The 20,603-nt window shown below is 40.3% G+C and overlaps 1 protein-coding gene across 1 annotated transcript in view; it reads right to left on the bottom strand.

Moving 5' to 3' along the window:
- Positions 1–20,603, bottom strand: part of PSME4 (proteasome activator subunit 4) — a 115,564-nt gene that overhangs the window by 48,464 nt on the left and 46,497 nt on the right. Inside the window, exons 15-20 of the mRNA XM_019549302.1 lie at positions 20,489–20,587; positions 20,063–20,132; positions 19,266–19,333; positions 18,460–18,675; positions 15,659–15,816; positions 12,648–12,743 (exon numbers count right to left, since the gene is read on the bottom strand). Of these exons, the coding sequence (XP_019404847.1) occupies positions 12,648–12,743; positions 15,659–15,816; positions 18,460–18,675; positions 19,266–19,333; positions 20,063–20,132; positions 20,489–20,587 (707 nt within the window). The remainder of the gene's footprint in view (positions 1–12,647; positions 12,744–15,658; positions 15,817–18,459; positions 18,676–19,265; positions 19,334–20,062; positions 20,133–20,488; positions 20,588–20,603) is intronic.

Genomic DNA, 20,603 nt, shown 5'->3' with positions numbered 1-20,603 from the left:
GGTGCATGGAGTCAATCCCTCAAGGACAAAGCCACCAGCATGCTTTTCAAAAAAGCTCAAGAGCTACATAATTATATTACACTAAAGTATTGTGCAAGCAGTATCACCAAGTAGCCCATACTGGAAATACAACTTTTTTTCCTGCAGAACTGAGGAATGTATTAAGGATGAAAGTAAAGCAAAAGAGAAAGAAAATTGAAGAAAAGGAACATTAGCCTCTTAACTGGAAGTTGGATCATGTGCCAAGAAGTGCACATAGTTTAACAAGAGCATCAACTAACACAGTACTAAAACAAAATGAAATATTCCTCCAGATTTAGGGCAGAAAGCAGGGCAGAGCAGGGCAACACATAGAGTAATTGGTTCAGAGAGTCAAACTCATAGGTGACAGCTTACTTCATAGCATTTGACAAAATAGGCTTCTCCTATAAAAGATGCCCTCCTGCCTTGCCTTCTGCCTGACTGCAGCTAACTACCTCTCTCCAAATTTAAGGTGGTATATTAAAAAGGTTTCCTCTGCCAAGACCCAAAGAGTGGGTTATGTTTCTCCTATAATAATATATCATTGGTATCCAAAAAAAGAACAAGGAGCTACAATCCTTATTTTGATAAGTGTTAGGGATATCAACAAATTCAGGAGAAACCAAAGACCTTAAAAATAAGCTCCTGCTACGCAACATGCTGATTTTGATATGTATATTAGAAATAGTAGCACATTAACTTTAATCCCACATCAATTAAAAAGGCATTGTAGTACAACTTTAAACTGAAAGCTTCCCTTTCTAAAGACAGTAGCTGTATCTTCCTTGCTACATTTCAATTAGCACTGAGTTGGAAGCCTGATAATAAATACCTTTCCATACCAGATGCATTATAAAAAGTTTAACAGCTTTTTTCCCTCCTAAAATAAGATGCCGATATTCTTATATAGCCAGCATTTTCCTAAACAGCATAGGAACTTCTAAAAACCCCAAGTCTACTCTTGGAGAAAAACACATACCAATTCAGAATCTATCTATCTATAATACTGAAGAAAAAGGAGATTCTATGTCTCAGCTGAATCAGAGTGCTTCCTAAAAGTCTCTTCTTCCCCACCAAGCTAACAGGAAAAGCTGCTAAAGAAAGATGCGAGACAACTAATTTCCTTCAGGACAGTATGTCATGTCAACTGCTAAATGAACTTACCAGGAACAAAAATTGGTTCCAAGTAACAGAAGCCTAATATTAAAGTTAATTTCTATGCCAATAATGGACAAACATGAAAGACCACAAACATCTCTTTTACTCATGAGAGAAAATAAACACTAGGACAAGTTTATACAAACCTAGAAGTTTTCCTGAACTAGGAATATTTTCTTTTCATATTTTCTTGTTTTTACTCTCAAACAGGAGAGAAAATTATGAGGCCTCAAGCAGACCATCCATCCCCATTTCTTCCTATGGATACTGCTGCAGAATACAGCCAACAGGAAAAACATTTTCCAATGTCAAGACTATCTATACCACACTTCAGGCTCTGGTGCAAGGACTAAGTAACAATTTAAACTTGGGTAATATCTAGAAATCAAAAGCTTAAAATGTCCATATCTTTAAATGTATGCATCACCTTAATCCATAAACTGACCCACTGACCTTAATGGGACTACCCATGGTGCAAGGTATCATATTCAGAACTAATAAAGGTAACAACCTGGTCCCATTAATTAGGATCTCCTCACTGGTAATATATAGCACTAGATCTTAGCTATTGAGCTACTGAAGCTACTGACTAGTAATTTTTTCTACACTTGAAGAGGCACATGCGATTTTCAATATCTATGAAGCAGACGCTGAAAGAAAGATCCTGTCCACTATTTTTTTTTTTTAAATAGAAAGAGACAATAATTCATGTTATACAAAAATCAGATCAAACCAAACAACAGAAACTAACCCACCATCCTGCATAATATTGCATTTCAGTACCTATTTAAAGCCAGAGAGGAACTGCCAAAATAATCTACTGAAAGGACATCTTAACTTATAGCTAAAGCATCTTAATACAACCCCCCCCCCAGCAATAGCTAATATGAGGAATTCATTAATTTACTCTTTATCCTACCAACCTGAATCCTTTTTATAACTAAGTTTTTTCTCCCCACGTTCACAGACATTTTACCTTGCCCCTTCAGACGCATTCCATGTTCTAAGTTTAAGTTACAGACTTCAACAATAAAATGTCAGCTCACTTCCTTCTGACTCCACCAACTGAACAGAATCTTTTTCCCAACTGCAAGTAGGTGTTTTTCCATATTTAGGATTTGACCATGGGCCAGAACAACTATTTTATCTTTACCATACAAGAATCCAAGTCAAAAGTCAAAGAAAACAGTTGGAAGGTGAAACAAGGAGAAAACAGGGTTACTCACCGTGGAGTAGTAACTGTTTCCTTTTCAGTGTGCAGCTCCCCCAGCTGAGCTGGGTAGTTTCCTGGAGATGCCAAGAGAGGTTAGCTAGCCCTGCCCCTCATTGTATGATGTCACATCCTTACACAATTAAAAAGAACTGGTCTCATCTTTGACCTTCAGTCTTAATGTCTTCAGTGACCAGATAGTTGGGAGGGGGAGAGGAGGAGGAGGGAAAAAAAAGCTCCTACAACAGTTGTGCCAAAAACGGAGCAATACATATCCTAACAAAGTGTATTTAAGAAGGAAAAATGGTGACTCAGTGAGTAACCCTGTTTCTACTTCCCCAAGAAAGCTAGAGCCACCATTCAGTAACGTTCAGTTGTGGAGAAGGGAATCTAGAGATGCAGCTCAAATGAAGAAGAGTAAAAAAGGGATACAGGTTTTAGCTGTGATGGTCTACAGGCAAAAATGCATGAGGGCTTCATAAGCAGTCTGTATTAGAAACCCTTATTTGTAGCACCATGAGGCTTATTCATTTATAGAAAAAAAACTCCTAACATTGTGGAGGTGGAGGGGGGATTGCAAGCCATTAAAAAGGCCCACAGATATTAACAGGAGACTGTTTGTAGAAACATTATATGTATATACACACACAAAATGTTATATGTATATATACACATACTTTGCAGCAAGACAAACATGTAGCATTTCTGAAGCTATGCCATAATCCACATACCACTGAAGATTTTGACAAAAATCTTCAGCATTACCTCACTAGCATTACGTTCTAACATTCTCTGCATTTTTCATTCAGTCATGCAAGCCCTATGCCAGAAGCAACCAAGTTACCAAGACTACCTCCTTCACCCTCTAGTTTATTTAGTGTGCAATTCCTAGGTCTCCCTACTCCAAAGAAGTTAGTAACTGCATTTTCTTAAAAACAAGAACTATAAGTAGTCAAAAAGCACTCTGAAATATGACAAAATTTGCTAAAGAATGAGGATTAGAGCAGGAGTTAAGTCCCATAAACTTGCTTAGGATAACAATTTCGGAAATTAAGTCCTAGAAACATGTGTTACTTGGTACTCCAATGAAAACAAACAATACAGCATTTGTTCCCCTTAAAAGCACGCTCACACCAGGGAAAAAGGAATACTGAATCCTTAACAATCAGCTTACACACTGAAGCCCAAAACCAGTAATCTTTAGAGCTTCCAAAGCTGGCCATGAAGTTATCTACCTCTCCAGCTGATCTAACCATTTTAAATTCTGCAATCCTGCATTCTATACAACAAATGTGATGTGTGGGGGGAAGTAGTTTCCCTTTCTTTAGCTGAACAAAGTTGAAATCTCTGAAACACAGGTGCTACAACAGTCCTTATAGAAAGGGAAAAAACAAAAACAGACCAAGATAGTAACAACTTAGACCAGTGTTCCTCAAATAAGATACCATGGCATCTTGGGGTGCCTTGAGATCTTTCGAGGATGCCAAGCAATGTTAGTACATCAGGTGTACAAACATGATTCACAAAACCCCAGAGATTCAGTAGGAATCCATAGTATCAAAAAACTTTCAAAGAACTGCAGTCTGAGTTCTTTGCAACAGAAGAATTGCTCTATTATTTTTCTGTAGTTTTTATTTTTATTTTATTTTTTTACTAAGAGCTTGCATTTTCCAAGGGGTGTCTTGAGTCTAACAAGATTGAGAACCACTGACCTACGACTGATATGAGACTACACAGGGACAACACATCACTGTTTTCTTCCTTGAAGATGAGAGAGATCTTCAACATAATTCATTTAAAGTAGAAGGGGAATCAACATAGAGGATGGATGGATTTTGATGCCAGTGGAATCGACTCTGTTAATGCTCATACAAGACAGAATTTAAAACTAAATTAAACTTCTTAGCTCAACAGGTTCTGGATCCTACCTACTCAAGAGGATGCCCTCAATTATATTTTCTCAAATTATTTGTCAAAACTAACTCAGACTGCCACAAAAAAATAAGATGGCAAAACTCCTCTACCATAAAGATAATTCATGTATATTGACAGTACAAGCTAGGATAAAACCAGGTCTCACCCTTTAAACCCAAGAAGTTATCTGAAAATCTAGTTCGGTGACTACATTAAGCTCTAAACTATTTTTTCTTTACCCAAAAGGTTAAGTAGAACTTGAAAAAATTGTAACATTTTAAGTCATTTAGACTACTATTTATATTTGACCAACATAGCAAATTAAACAGCTTAAAGACTGAGCAAAAACAATTTTTGTGTATAAAGCCTAGCAACTGCATATGAAAATAGGGGTTAACTATGACAGGCAATTCTGACCTCACTACAAACCCCTGCACTCTGAAACCAGGTAGTGATCTCATGATATTCTTAACCATGTGGCTGACCTATAATTTTATGATTAATTTTCCATTTTTACTACTTTAATATAAAAAATAAATTACTTTCTTATGCAATTTAGATCCTGTCTTGTTCTATACCACTTACAAATACATTACACCAAGGATACGTTACATCAGTTCTGAGAAATTACAAGAAAGCACAGCTTTAACCATTAGTTAACTGGGAAGTTAGCTCTTGGAACAGTTTATTTGCCTAACCTCAAGCTAGGGACAGAAGGAAAACACCCATGAAGACCAAGATCCAAGCTTAGAAACAGAATTATTGCAATATCAATGACAAACATAAAATACTCATCTTCCCTGACTTGTACAGGAAGATTCATAAATCAAACGGGAATATATAATGCTGAATCTCTTGGATAGATTCTGATTCTTTAGGAAATTTAGACCAGTTAGGGCAGGGGTGGGCAATTACTTGAGCCCAAGGCTTACAAGGGGAGTTTTGATGAGCTGTTGTGGGCCAGGCTGTGCTATGCCGCTCCAGGTGGGCGGACAGATAAGGTGGAAGGCAGCTGGGAGCTGAAGCCAGAGCCCCATGCAGAGGCAGGAGCCACCTGATTGAAGTTCCCTCCACTTTGAGCCATGGAGCAAGGGCAGGAACAGAAGGAGGAGCTGCATCTGGAGGCAAGGGGAGCAGAACAGCTCTGCCAGCCTGGGCCCTGGCCAACCCATGCAGCTTTCAGCAGGACTGTTCCCAGTACAGCTGCAGCTGGCTGGGTGCTGCTCTGCTCCCCTCACCTCCAACCGTGACTCCTCTTCCTGCTGCCCCAGTCCAGGCAGTCTGGCAGTGAGCTTCAGTGGGTGGATCCTGCTGGAGGCAAGGGGAGCAGAACAGCACCGGGAACAGGCCACCAGAAACTGCACGCACTGGTCAGGGCCCAGGCATGCAGGCACTGTCTAGAGCACGGCACAGACTGTCCCAGCAGAAGTAGGTGGGGCTTAGCCCCACGCAGAATACCGCGGTCTGGATCCAATCAGTTGGCAGGCTGGATCCGGCCCGTGGACCATATTTTGCCCACTCCTGATTTAGTGGTACAGTATTTAAGAAACTGAGCCTTACAAAGAAACTGAGCCTTACAACTGAGGAAATAGATTTGAGGACAGAATTTCCAAGGAGATTAAATTAAGGGCCTGTTCTTATTTTAAATTTCTTTATACTTAACTGACTGCCTATTAACCAGAGGTTAATATCCTAAAGCCTAATCTGGACATCTAGGTGTCCCACTAGGTGACCCATTCAAACTCAGTATCATCTCTGCCACTGTCTGAAGAAAAAAATTATTTAAATTTAGTTTAAGGATTTATCTACACCTGTTTTTTGCACCGGTATATATCCTATACCAGGGTGGCAAGTGTGTTGCAGACTGGTCAGAAGTGGCAAGGGAGCCTCTGTGCACGGCATGTGGCAGATCAGGGAAGGGACAGACAGCACAGCAGCAAATAGGGCAGGAAGCAGAAAGCAAAGAAAGAGATAAGCAGGGAGCACAGGTGAGGAAGCAGAAAGAGTGGGAGATCAGGCAAAGGAAGGGAATTAATGTGACATTCAGGGAGGACAAGGGTCAAATTTGTGACAAACCAGCCAAAATTTGTGGCTTGCACTGTTCTGCACAAAGTTTCCCTAATGCTGAACTACTACATATCTGTAACATACGCACAATGTACCAGCTTAGAAGTGACCAGAGGGATTCACGTTTCAAATCTTTGTAAGCTATTTTAGTGCTAATCCCTAACACTATGTAGGGATTGAAGTTCAGGAGGCTAGCCATATATGTGTATACCTTAAAAGGAACATTTAGGGCAGGAAGAATTCTAACAAGGAATCTAATAGGTGAGTCAGTGTTAAAACTAACTTTGCAAACTTAAATGTTCAAAACTGGGTTTTGACAATTCAATTTGCATGTACAATCTATATAATGCAGCCTCACAAATATTTCTAAACACTGACTTAACTAAAAACTAAATCACCACTGTTGAAAATTATAGTGGATATAGGAGCTGAACTTGAAGTGGTAAAGTTGAGAAACTGAAGCTTCCTTATTGCCTCAGTGACTAGGGCTTTCTGGCATATTTTGACAATGCAAGCAAAAAAAATTCCAATAATGAATTCACAAGGCAACTGTGATTAAATCAACTTTTTACTGTTTCTTGCAGTTTCACTTAGTTTCCCTGCAATCTAGATGCAGCATTACAGAAGAAATGTAGCCAGAACAGACTTACCTATACGAACTAGTGCATAGGAGATTTTCTGTCCCTTCCTCAATGGAAACGGAACAAAAAATATTACATCTCCCAATTAGTGCATGGCTGGGTTCCCTCCTTACGTATGACCCATTATGTACAACACCCTGGAACACCAGAGCACAAATAACCAAAAGTCACCCAGCTCTTGAAGACACTGACTGAAGTGCAAAAGACAATTAATTACAAGGTTTATTTAGGCGATGAAGCACTTCACTTCTATGACTGAACGGCCTGAGTCGTAAGCCTGGAACAAAAAGGCTGACGGATCAAGTCTGGGTGTGGGCAGCTGATCCTAAGTTTCAATTTATCTGTTCACTAGGGCACCCCAAGGGAGGACAAGGAGCAATGGCCATAAACTGTTAGAGGATGGTTTCAGGTTGGATGCAGGTAAGAACTTATTTCTGGTAAGGGTGACCAGAATCTGGAATAGACTTCCCAAGGAGGTGGTACAGTCCTCAACCTTGGAAGTCTTCAAGGGAAGACTGGACAGATACCTTGCTGGGATCATTTGGGAAATATTCCTGCCCAGAGCAGGGGGGACTGGAACCAATCTTTCAAGGTCCCTTCCAGTCCTTAATTTCTATGATTTTATGACTTGGAAGGCTCTTGGTAGGTAACAGACTGTTCAAGACCTCTCTAAATTAAGCCTTAAAAAAAACAAGAAAAGAACTGATTTAATCACGGTTTTTAAAAGACTTTATGGGATCATAAAAAGATCCAAGGTAAAACCTGTTCATGTTGCTAGGAAAAGTTACCATTTGAGACATTAAAATTAAAGCTAAAGAAAAAAGTCAAAAGAAGTTTTCTGCTGAGGGTCACCTATATGTGGGCTTCCAAAGAGCTGATAGCAAGAAACAAACCATTTGAGGTTGACAGGACATTCACCTACAATAAATCTTGAGATTTGAAATTCAGATGTTTAAAAAAAAAAATCACTAAGAAAGATACTCAATTTCTGTAGCCAAAATTTGTTTTCAAGTTATTACTATAAATCTTCTACATTAGATAGCAATAAAAAAAACAAAGAAAAAAGGAAGCAAAAAATATCATTCACATCTTTCAAAACCACTCCAAGTCATTTCAAATCTGACTGACAGATCAGGACTCCAATTTGAAAGGGACAAAAAAAAGCATCAACAAAATTTATGACGAGAAAAATGTCTTGGAGTTCCTCCAAACAGAAAATGGTAGTTATTGCTTGTCAACATAAATTCGATATATGTGAGAGAGAGAGAGAGAGAGAGAGAGAGAGAGGCTGTATAAAACCAAGGTAGGCCTTTGTCCATCTTATGACTTGCGGTAGTGAATGGAGCCTGGGAAACAAGTGGGAAGAATTGGAAAACCTTGCATCCGTGATGCAACTGAAGTAACAAACTTGGTGGAATAGCTCATACCACTGGAGTATATCCATACATGGATATAAACTGTTCAAGAAGGACAGGTAGGGAAGAAGAGGAGTTGCTCTTTATGTAAAAGAGCCGTACAATTGCTTAGAGCTCCATTGTGGAACTGGAGATAGGCCTGTTGAAAGCGTCTGGGTTAGGATCAGAGAGCAACACAAGTGAGGTCGTGATGGGTGTCTGCTACACACCAAAGACCAAGAGAATGAGGTGGATGAGGCTTTCTCCAAAACAGCGAGCACAAGTTTCCCCCATGAGAACCAGAGCCTGTCATGGGCACTTCAAAATCACCCTGACCTCTGCTGAGAGGGCAATACAGCAGTACACAGGCAATCCAGGAAGTTTGTGGAAGCCACTGGGAACAGCTTCCTGGTGCAAGTGTTGGAGAGGCCTTCTTGATCTACTGCTCACAAACAGAGAAGAACTGGTGAGGAACATAGAAGTGAATGGCAACTTTGGACAGCAGAAACCACAAAATGACGGAGTTCAAGATCCTGAGGGAAGGAAGGAGAGCAGCAAAGTAAGGACCCTGGACTTCAGAAGAGCAGACTTTGCCTCACTTAGGGAACTGATAGGCAGGATCCCCTGGGAGGCCAGTCTGGGGAGGACAGGAGTGGTTGTACTTCAAAAAAAAAAAAAAAAAAAAAAAAAAAAAAAAACTGCTGAGGATGCAGGAGCAAACCATCCCAATGTGCAGGAAGATTAACAAGTATGCCAGAAGACCAGCTTAGTTTAGCATGGAACTCTTCAGCGAATTAACACAAAAAGGAAGCTTACAAAACATGGAAACTTGGACAGAAAACTATGGAGGAGTATAATATTTCTTAGGCATGCAGGGATGAAATCAGGAAGGCCAAAGCGCAGTTGGGGTTGCAGCCAGCAAGGAATTTGAAAGGTAACAAGAAGGATGTCTACAAGCATGTCAGCAAGAAGATGAAGATCTGGGGAAGGTGGGTCCCTTATTGAAAGTGGGAGGCAATCTAGTCACAGATAATGCAGAAAAGGGTGAAGTGCTCAATGCCTTTTTCACTTCAGCCATCACAGGCAAGGTCAGCTCCCAGGCTACGGCATCTGGCAGTATAGTTCAGGAAGGAGACAAGCAGCCAACAGTAATGAATGGACAGGTTAGGGACTACATAGAAAAGTTGGATGTGTACAAGTAAATGAAGCCAGACACAAAGCACCCAAGAGTGCTGAAGGAATTGGCCAATGTGACTGCAGATCTCCTGGCCATTATCTTTGAAAACTCATGGCAAATTGGGAGAGGTTTCAGACATTGGAGAAGGGCAAATACAGTGTTCATCTTTAAGAAAGGGAAGAAGGAGGATCCAGAGAATTATAGACCAGTCAGCCTCAACTCAGTCCCCAGAAAAATCATAAAGCAGGTCCCCAAAGAATCAATTTCTAAGCACCCGAAGGAGAAGGTGAACAGGAACAGTCAGCATGGATTCACCAAGGGCAAGTCATGCCTGGACACCTGGTTGCCTTCTACAATGAGATGACTGGTTCTATGGATGCAGGGAGAGCAATGGATATGATATACATCTTGACTTTAGCAAGGCTTTTAATACCGTCTCCCACATCATTCTTGCAAACAAGTTGAGGAAGTATGGGTTGAATGAATGGACTGTGAAATGGCTAAACTGTTGGGCTCAAAGGGTAGTAGTAATCAACGGCTCAAGTCTAATTGGCAGCCAGTATCAAGTGGGGTCAGTCCTGGGCCTGGTTTTGTTCAGTAACCCAGTGATCTGGGAGATGGAATGGAGCGCATCCTCAGCAAATCTGCAGATAATGAAGCTGGGTAGAGTAGTAGACAAGTGGAGGGTCAGACTGGATACAGAGAGAGCTAGACAAACTGGAGGATTGGACCAAAAAAAATCTCATGGGGTTCAACAAGGAGAAGTGAGAAGTCCTGCACTTAGGATGGAACCATCCCATGCACTGGTACAGGCTGGAGATAGACTGGCTAAGCAGCAGCTCTGCACAAAAGGACCCGAGGGTTACAGTGGACACTAAGCTGAGTATGAACCAGTGCGCTCTTGTTCTGAAGACAGCTAATAGCATACTGGGCTAAATTAGTAGAAGTGTTGCTAGCAGATCAACAGAAGTGATAATTCCCTTCTATTCTGCACTAGTGAGGGCACATCTTGAGTGCTATGTTCAATTTTGAGCCCCCCCCCCACTGCAGAAAGGGTGTGGACAGATTGGAGAGAGTCCAGCAGCGGGCAACAAAAATGGGCCAGGACATGACTTCTAAGGAGAGGCTAAGGGAACTGAGCTTATTTAGTCTACAGAAGAGAAGACTGAGGGGGAGGGGATTTAATAGCAGCCTTCATATATCTGAACAGTGGTTCCAAAGAGGATGGTGTTCTCAATAGTGGCAGATGACAGAACAAGGAGCAACAGTCTCCAGTTGCAGCAAAAGAAGTTTAGATTAGATACAAAAAAAACTTTCACTAGGAGGGTAAAAGCAGTGGACCATGTTACCCCAGAGAGGCTGTAGAATCTTCATCCTTGGAGGTTAAGACCCAGGTAGACAAAGTCTTGGCTGGGATGATCTAGTTGGTGATGGTACTGCTTTGAGAAGGGGGTCAAGACCAGATGACCTCCTGAAACTTCCAGCACTAAATTTCTATGATGCTATGGTAACTGCAACACATTAAAGATTCCCACTCCTTAATAAGAAGCTTATACTTTAACAGCACCAAACTAAAATATTGATTCTACACAGTATGACAGGGATTAGGAACCGAGTGGGAAAATTCCCCTTACAAGTACACACTATTAAATATATATTTTTTTACTATTTATATGCTCACATACCTACAGATGGTTACAGGAGAAGGAGTTCTTTGCCACCTTGACACATATGAGAGTAGACAGTGCCTTATTCTCCTCCACTTGTTTTAGGGCAAAAAAACAACCTGTACCCAAATATTCTTCCTTTTTGAGGCCCTAGTACAAAAGGCAAAACCAATGTTTGTCCTCACATTTCTGGCATACACCTGGAAGTGTTTACGATTAACGTACTGCATGACACATTAAACAGCATCGGAATGTCACCACTGCCCCACTAGCCTCCTGCACTGGACAATGGATGCCAAGCAGTACCATAAGTATGCTTCAAGTGGCTGTTGTTTGGGCAGAGCACTTCAGAATCCATATCCTACCAGAATCCACATTGGCTCTACCCATAAAAGCTAGAACACAGACCTACCGAAGTATTTGAAAATGCTCTTCAAACTAATGTGCTATAGGAGCATGAGTCAGAACATGCATACGTCTAACTTCTACATTTCAACATTTCTCAATATCAATAATCAAGCTTTAATAAATGCTTATCCTACTGTACCAACTGAATTAAAGCCTGAACAACTGCAGGGCAACAGAAAATATATTAGTTCCCTTTACCCCTTAAATCGCAATTTACTTTACCAGAGAACATTTTTGCTGGTGCTGGCAGCCAGACTTGCCTTCTAGACCTATGTGTTTACTCAGGCATATATGTTTCTTAACTTTAAGAAGGGACATGTTTGTCCTTTTCTTTTAATGTAACAAAATGCTTTGGCAGAGGTCACAAATTATGCTTTGAAGGAGTACATGTCCTCAAAAAGAAGCTCAGAGTGCCGATGGCTTTATTCCTTCAGGCTACCTGACAGGAATCAGGGCAAGACACTAACATACTGAGTTACAGTGGATGTGTTTTATTTCCAGTCAGACAAGACAGGCATTTTAAATGGAAACTTGAACACTAAATAAATAAGCAGTTTTAGTAGGGAAAGCCCTTGCTTGGTCCAGTGGCTATGGGCACAGAACCTCAGTAAGGAGCACTCCTCTCTTTCTTATTCTACCGCTGAACTCAAGTAAGTTACTGTCTGTGATTTTCTCCACATGTAAAATAACAATCAGTACAATGTTGATTACCCACCTTTGTAAAGCATATTGTCATTTATCCATGAGAAGCACTAATCAGTGTTAAGTATTATTTCATATCTTACAAATCCAAGTTTTTCTATAGCCATGAGCATAATACAGTACATCTTCCTTAGTAACATAAGATAAGCTAATTTTCAAGTATTTACTAAAAGTAATCATCTTAAAATTCAGTATGAGACTAGAAATACAAAATTAAACCCTCCGTTTACAAATTTATAGCTTAAAAACATTTCATTTTGTTATTATACAATCACAAACATTACTTACAGGTGAGCTATCCTTTCTCCTTTTAGAGGAGGCAGAATGTTCCCTGAACCAATCAGGCAGTTGTGTACTATAGAGAGACACTGCTGTACATCATCTCTGAAAGTCAAACATTTTAAAACATAAGTCAATTTTTTGTGCGTTTGTCTGTCCTAACTTAATTCTTCTATTGAGTCTCATTTTAATTTTATTAAGTTCTAGAAATGACAGCATTTTCTTTTGGTCAACTTCTAAGTTTCTCCTCACTAAAAATATCTGCTCTAATTCGCAAATCTAGAAGACCACTTGACAAAAGCTGAGAAAGGATCTCTCTGTCAGAAAGCCATAACCCTCTGCTTTGTTTGTGTTATAATCGGCTATTCTACATTGTTAGAGTAAGAGAAAATACCTGCACTTTGAGATAAAGAATTTCATTTAAATGGTAGATAATCCTGATTTTCTAAATCTGAAAACAATACCCGATAACATTAGCTAGTCCAATATCCAAATCTAAACTTTAAAAAAATTGTCCACCATAAGCAGAACTAAGTAAGTGTTCTTCAGCCCATAACATATTCCACTGTGAAGCAAGTCACAATGTTACAGAAATATGCAATAATAATGCTATTTTGGTATTTCTCTATCATAGTAAAATGGACAAGCTGACTGAGCTAGATTTTAATTTAAAATTCAATGCACTTGGACGTAATTTTTTTTTAATGATAATCACTGTTTTCCTAAAAAGGAAAACTGGAAAGCAGCCATATACAATATTAGTTGGGGGGGGGGTGTTCTTTTTAAACATGCTAAGCTTTTCTGGCAGCGTAAGAGTGATGTTGTAATCATGATGATCCAGAGATTACTATGCAATTATTTTATTTTTGGTTTCAGATTTATTTTAAGGATGCGTGTCAAACTCCTATGGTCTCATGGGCAGGATCTGGATAGAAGAGCTCCTTCTAAGCTGGACAACTGACCTCCAGATCTAGCATTCAGTGCTTCTCACTGCAACTGCCAGAGCCATTGTGTTGGCACAAGCAGACAAGGAGTTAATGTAGCTCCTGTGGTTATGGCAGCCACAGTGAGAAGCCCAAATTTGGGCTGGATGACCCACCTTTCCAGGCTATATTTGGCCATGGCAATGTATTAGACAGTTCCATTTTAAAGGATCCTTCACTGCAATCTCTTTAGTACTTGTAGATTAAACAGTACCTAAAGACTTTTTAGTTGTAAAAAAGGCTGCAGACTAAATCCGATTTCATAACTTCATTACAAAGGAAAACTGAAAAGGATTAAAGTGCCTGTAAATGTATACACCGAAGTAGCTATTAGCAACTTTTTTTGATAGCTTCTGTGTACAGCAGGGGAGCTACTGCCAGATTTCCAAAACTAAAAAGATAGGAGCCTCCACCAGCCAGACAGCACCCAATTTCGATGCATAGCCCAGTCTGGAAATGAAGGGTCAGAAAGATCAGTGTAGGGCTTCACCCATTCTGCAGACTGGCCCCACACCACTCATCTGGCTTACATGTTCAGAACACTGAGCACCACTGGATTAAAGAAGTGATTCCTGCCACCAAAAGCTTACACAGAAATGCAGATACAGACAAAACTAGAGCATACAAGCAGAATAAAGACATGTAAACACCAGGTTAGTTTCCTGCTCTTGTTGGTTTCTTATTTAAATATTATCCAAATGCCCATCAAGAATGCCCCAAGCCTGCTCCCCCCTTCCCTCCTGATGCTTGAGGTCCAGGCCCACTCATCCCCTCCACACCACAATGGTGGGGGGGGGGGAGGGGAGGAGGGGGCCTGGGCCCAATGTAGGGGAGGACCAGGCCTGAGGGTGGGGAAGAAGCCAGGCTGCTGGGGTGGGGGGTGGACATGAACACAACAGGCCCAGGCCAACCAGACAGCAGTGGGGGGACAGGAGGAACAGGCTCAGGGCCAACGGGGTGGGGAAGGGGGTGTGGGGGAGGAGTAGGCCTGGGTCCAAGGGAGCAGAGAAAGCCTGCTCCTCCCTTCCCCCAGTCGCTGCTATGTCAGGCCACATTAGCCTAGGCCTACTGCTCTCCCCACTACCGCTGTGGTGAGCCAGCTTCTCCCCTGGCTTGGGCTTGCTCTCCCTCCCCTCTACCCACCTTGGGCCCGGGCCCAGGCCCACTCCTCCCCTGCCCCCACCGCCTCATAGGCCCTGTAGGTGGTAATGACAGAAGGGGGAGGGGCAGGCTGAAGCCAACACCAGTGGCCTCGCATCCCCTGGGGCATCCTGACCCTGCTCCCCCCGGCACTGCCATCACCTCCAAGAAGCAAGGGACACCCCCTTCCAAGGCCAGCCCTGGTGGTTCCCCCATCCCCCGCCCTTTCCATCTGCTCCACTGCTGCCACATCCAGGGAGCAGGGTGTGAGGCCAGCTGTACTGGCCTCTCCCCCGCCCCTTCCCCTGTGTCCCCGCCACCATGGTGGTGCACTGCCACCTGTCCAAACGCTTCTTTGCACTCATATTGACCACGTGTCAGCCAATCAGAGTGCAAATAAAGCATTATAGACAGGCAGACAGACCAACCAACTGACCGACCGACCAAGGCTTTTATAATACTAGAAAATTTTTGGTTGGGGACTTGAGGGAAGAAGCCAAAGGACACCCAGTAGCTTTCATAGATACATGGGAGCCTAGAAAGGTGGGAAAGAAGGAGCCCCACATCTTGCTTCACAGAGAACCATTACAGTTTAGTGTTTGCCCTGTTTAGGGGATACTATCTGAGTTTTACAACAGCCAAGTCCACGTACTATAGTCTTTTCTTAGACTGAGGCTCATATTGATGCAAGAACTTCCATATGCTGACTTTAAGTGTGCTTTATCTTGGCAGTTCAAAAATAAAAAGGAAATAAATTTGCAGCTATCATGAGGTTATTCTTATACACTTAACTGTATTTTTTAATAATACCAGTGCAATAGGTGCTAACTTTTTAACATAAGCAATGCAAACTAACTAGATACAAAGTCACCTTTTGTAACCCACAATATTACTAACCTGGACATTTCTAGTTTTCCTTCTGCATGGTGTTCCAGTTTTGTGAGCTCAGGCTGAAGAAAAGTATCCAATAAGTAAAAGGCAAAGTTTATTTCCTCAGACGAAGGAACGTGCCACTGGATATCCAGGTTCCACAAGTCGCCTGGTTTACCCCAGTCCTATACAAACAGAAGTAGAACATTTCTCCATTTAGCAAATTATAGAGCAAAACACTTGTTTAAGAAGTATTTAAATGAATACTTATTTCCAAACACAAAAAACTGTTCCTTTAAAAATAACAAACCACTCCTAAATATGAATTTAAGTGGTTTTGAAAGACTGAAATACAGCTGTCAACCCAAAGGGGGGGGGGGGGGGGAAGGAACCTGTAATACATCTGGAACACAAAGACAAGCTTGAAATGAATAATTAGCTGAAGATTTCTGCATTTGCATCAAGACAATCTTCCCACCCAAAGACAGGGAAACTGCCTAGTTATGACTTCAATTTTTGATATTTCCAGCAAAGATCAGAAAAACCTTAGACTGAAATCTGGTAAGATGGTTATCATTTTGAGCTACAATCATGAAATTGGGTCTCCTCATTCAGCACACAATTAAAGCCTCTACAAATTTTAAGTTAACCATTTCATGCTGCATCTGGCTAGCATGGTTCTCCATAAGTTAACAATGTACCTCTTATTTCTTGATTTCTGTAAAGCAGAGCTCATTACGCTATAGAATCTGCAAATTTGGAGCGCACAGACAAATACTTAAAAGTAAGCAAATTAACAGAGACTGGAGACTTGCCACAGAACATCTGATATGTAGTTACTCTTCTTGTGACTGTAATCATCCCATGACAGAGTCATAACAAAAATAGGACTCAAAAGAGATCTTCAGAAGTGATCTATAGTTTATGCCTTCTGGCCAGAGGCAGAACCATCCCTATCCAACCTGTCCTACACAAATCTATCATCCAACCTATTAGTAAAGCTACACAGTCACCTCTGACACAACCACAAGACATAACACCCTAACCTGCCACCGGTTAGGCAGGGGGAAAATATCAGCCTATTTCCTGCTGCTGAAAGGGCTGTTAAATATTCAAAAAATGAACACTAAAATCAGAACAACTTAGACCTGTTACTTTCATGGCTGAGTTGTCCTACTTAACAGATACCGAACATCAGAAATTCTGCATTTAGCCTCCAACCACTGAATTTAGTGTGATTATTTGTTCATGATCTGACATATTCAGAGGAAATACAGATGTGAAATGAGCTAGTAATAAGCACACTCTTCGCTGCTTATGAGGCCGAGAGATGCAAATTAGCTACGGTTGTATCATCCGAGCCTGCTTGCCAATTGCCTCTTTATCCACTGTCCTTCTCTAAGACTATGCAGTGCTCTATGAATAAGATCTTACAAATATTTATAAAGCTTTTAGTTTAGCAGACCCTGGAAATAAATCATTCTAGTACAAGGAACGAAGTGAAGACTACAGTTGTACGAAGTAGTCTGCTGCTAATTTGCCATCTTCGGGGAAAAATAACCAAAACTCTCCACAAAAATCAACAGAATGATAAGAAAAGATATGAAAAACCCCCAGGAGACAAAAGCAGCAACAGATAAAAAATTATGACAATTACCAGTTGGTATAAGAAGGGCTAGTTAAGCATGTGCTAAGCACTTAAAAGACACAAAGAGCACTTAAGACTGTTGCTTCCTCTGCATATCAACCTTGAAGTATTTAAGCAAGGTATATTCTTGCTATAAGGCATGCACAGTTATGTGACTTAATTTTCATTTCATATAAATGCTTAACTGCATTAGCTTTCAGGTAATGATGGTGAGACCTACAATGATTTTATTTTATGAAAGCTTGATTAGGCTTCTTTAGAGACTGGAGAACCAACTGACAATTTGTCCTTTGTTTGCATGTAATACATCAATAGGTCACCCCAAGGATGATATACACCAGCAGACTTGCAAATAATTCAAGTATACTTGTGTATATATACACATATATATTCACACACACACACGCGCGCGCGCACAAATACATGGATATATACACACAGACACACTACTGCTGCCTCTAATCTTATTTTAACTAAATCTGAAAAGCAACAACAGAGTTTCATTGTAGATTTGTAACTCTGATCATCATATGTAAATACCACTCTCGGAACGTCCGTCTAATTCTCCATACTCATTATTTACACATGCATTTGTTTTATTATTAATATATTGCAATGTCTCCATTTATAAAAAGAAAGGGTATAGATTTGGATCAACAGATAAAAAGAAAGATGGCATTTTTGAAAATCATATCTACTATGTTAATGATTTTTTCTGACAAATGATATAAAAACCTATTTGCTTTAAAAGAATAGCTGGAATATTAAAGAATCAAAAATCTCTTCTGATTCATCATAAAAGTAGCAGCAGTTTGTACTGCTACATGTAAAGATGGGTGGATCTCAAATCTGTTCACCATATATTATTACAATACAAACACAATAGGTCTTTGCTTTTCACCATTTAATATTGCGTATGTTCGCATGACTACATGAAGTACGTCCCATGTCATTTAGCTACTCATTACAATATGAAGTATTATTATTTTCTGTTTATCTTATTTAAAAAACTAGTTAATAAAGTCTATTGCAATGCACGTTTCAACATTTAAAGCATCTTTCAATTACACTTTCCATAGTCACTACGTTGATAAATCTTCAAATAAAAACAAACAAGATAGTTTAGCATTTTTAAATGTTTTGACAAATCCTCTAATTCTAAATAAATGAAAATCCTTGCCTTGATAGGAAAGTATTCAGAAAGAGGCTTGTCAAAGCCACCCGGCACACTGCAGTACTCTGTGGGGTAGATAAGTGTAGTAGAACGAAGAAGATGGTGCAGCAGGTTACAAGACAGAATGTAACCCTGCTTACAGGTTAAGCGTAGGGTTCGCTGCAGAATCTTCACAAGCTGCTCCCTGTATGGCAGCAATTTCTTTCCATCCACTCGTGTAATCTAATAAAAAAGGGAGAAACATTCAAATGTGAACTTAAATGATTTAGTTCAAACCAGGTCAAAAGCCCAATACAGTATATGCACCGGCTTTAACTACTGTTTTTTTAAAAAAGGGGGTAAGGAGGGATCTCAAACTGGCAGTACGTAGCAAATACAAAAACAGCCTTTTCTTCTGTTAGATGAAAACTTATGCATAAGTTTGACTCCTACAAATTCCGACTCTATGCTGTTCCCAACCTCCCAGGACTTTCAAAGCTACATCATGTACAGAATTTCTGACTTGACCAACAGTGTCTTCCAGTTCATCTGAAAATCATACAGTTTGCTCTCTATGCTTCTTTATTTCTTTCCTGCAGCAGCAATCCCACTCCATCATTACTGGTGCTAGGGCAAATGGCTTTTAAAGTTTTATTGAAGTTGTATACGACTGAGTACATAACACAAGGTAAATATCATCCACTCCTGCTTAACATAAGTGTCTTTCAGCATCTTTCAAACACAGGGTGAATGTTTGCTGCTGCAGTAAAATATTTGTCTTTCAACAGCAAAGATGATTCAATTAAGGAACAGAATTGTGATCTTCATTGTACCTCTGACAAAAGTTGAAGGTTCCAGAGTAGCTCCTTATCTAGCTCTTCTTCATGCAAGACATCATCATCTAAGGACAAAAGTATTAAACACTACTGTTACCTAAATTGAAATGAAATGCTCAAACTGGAGGTTTAAATGATTTCAAACATTTAAGTCCAGAGTTTCAAATAAGCTACAGAAGACATCTGGATACTTGTACTGCTGTATATTTAATAACCACACACTTTTACCTGTAAATCTCACACATACATATGTGTTCCCACCCATCCAGAAGTCCCTGAATCCAATGTGATCAGATAAAACTAATTACATTTAAATATTAACCCAGAAATCAACTTCTGAATAAGTAGGAGCCACCCCCCACCACCTGGTGGGCTGCAAGCCCCAGGTGCCCTGTGTACTCCCCTTTCCCTCCCTACCTACAGGCTGCAGGCCCAGGGGCAGAGAACCCAAAGAGCCAAGCAGCAGTACGAGCAGTGGGAGAAGCAGCAGCCAGATGGGAACCCAGGAGCTGCCACCTGGACAGCTCCATGATGAACTACTTGCAAATATGCTTCTATGAAGCATGCCATCCAAGAAGTTTGTTAGACTGCTCTTCAAAAATGGTTTCTCAAAACATTTTAATTAGTTATCACAGCCCTCTTAAACACCCACCCCCACAAAGCACTCTTCTCAGTAAGCTACTTTATAAAGAAAAACAGACTGTCATTTTAAAGTATCAGTTTTATTCTTTAGATCAATAAAACTCAATCAAAATGAAACTAATACAATACAATTAGGTAACTTTTGAACTTACTGATGGTAAGGTGAGTTATTACACTGCAGCAATGGGGCACAAAGAGCTTCAAAGACTCCTCAGGGCGGCACTGAAAACATCATGACCAACCATAAATCTAAACAAGAAGACTTTCTGGAGCTACGTATTTTTGATAATCAAATACTCTTAAAGCATTATTACAAATTAAGGATAAAGTGGACAAGAACATGGTCCAGCTCAGCTCTAGCTACAATTCAAACCAAGCTTTTAAGGCTTGAAATCTGACCTCATAATTTTTTTAACTCTCAGCAAACACAGTATTACATTACAGAGCAGAACTCACAATCTCATAGAACTGAAATGATATTATATCATCTTGTAACAACATATTTTAAGCCCATGTAAGAAAAAAAATAGGTTTCAAAGCTAAATCCTTTTTTTTTAAATTCAAGAATAACATCTCACTTTTACTGCAGCTCGGCACATGTCAGCAACCATCCGACCAGCAACTCTTGTCTCAAATATATTTGAAACAGCAAAGTTAAAAACCTTTTCTAAGGCAACCTGAGTGGAATACAAA

Source organism: Crocodylus porosus, unplaced genomic scaffold (assembly GCF_001723895.1).
Source record: "Crocodylus porosus isolate Cpor-Errol unplaced genomic scaffold, CroPor_comp1, whole genome shotgun sequence".
Lineage (NCBI taxonomy): Eukaryota > Metazoa > Chordata > Crocodylia > Crocodylidae > Crocodylus > Crocodylus porosus.
This window is presented reverse-complemented; position numbering and strand designations above follow the sequence as displayed.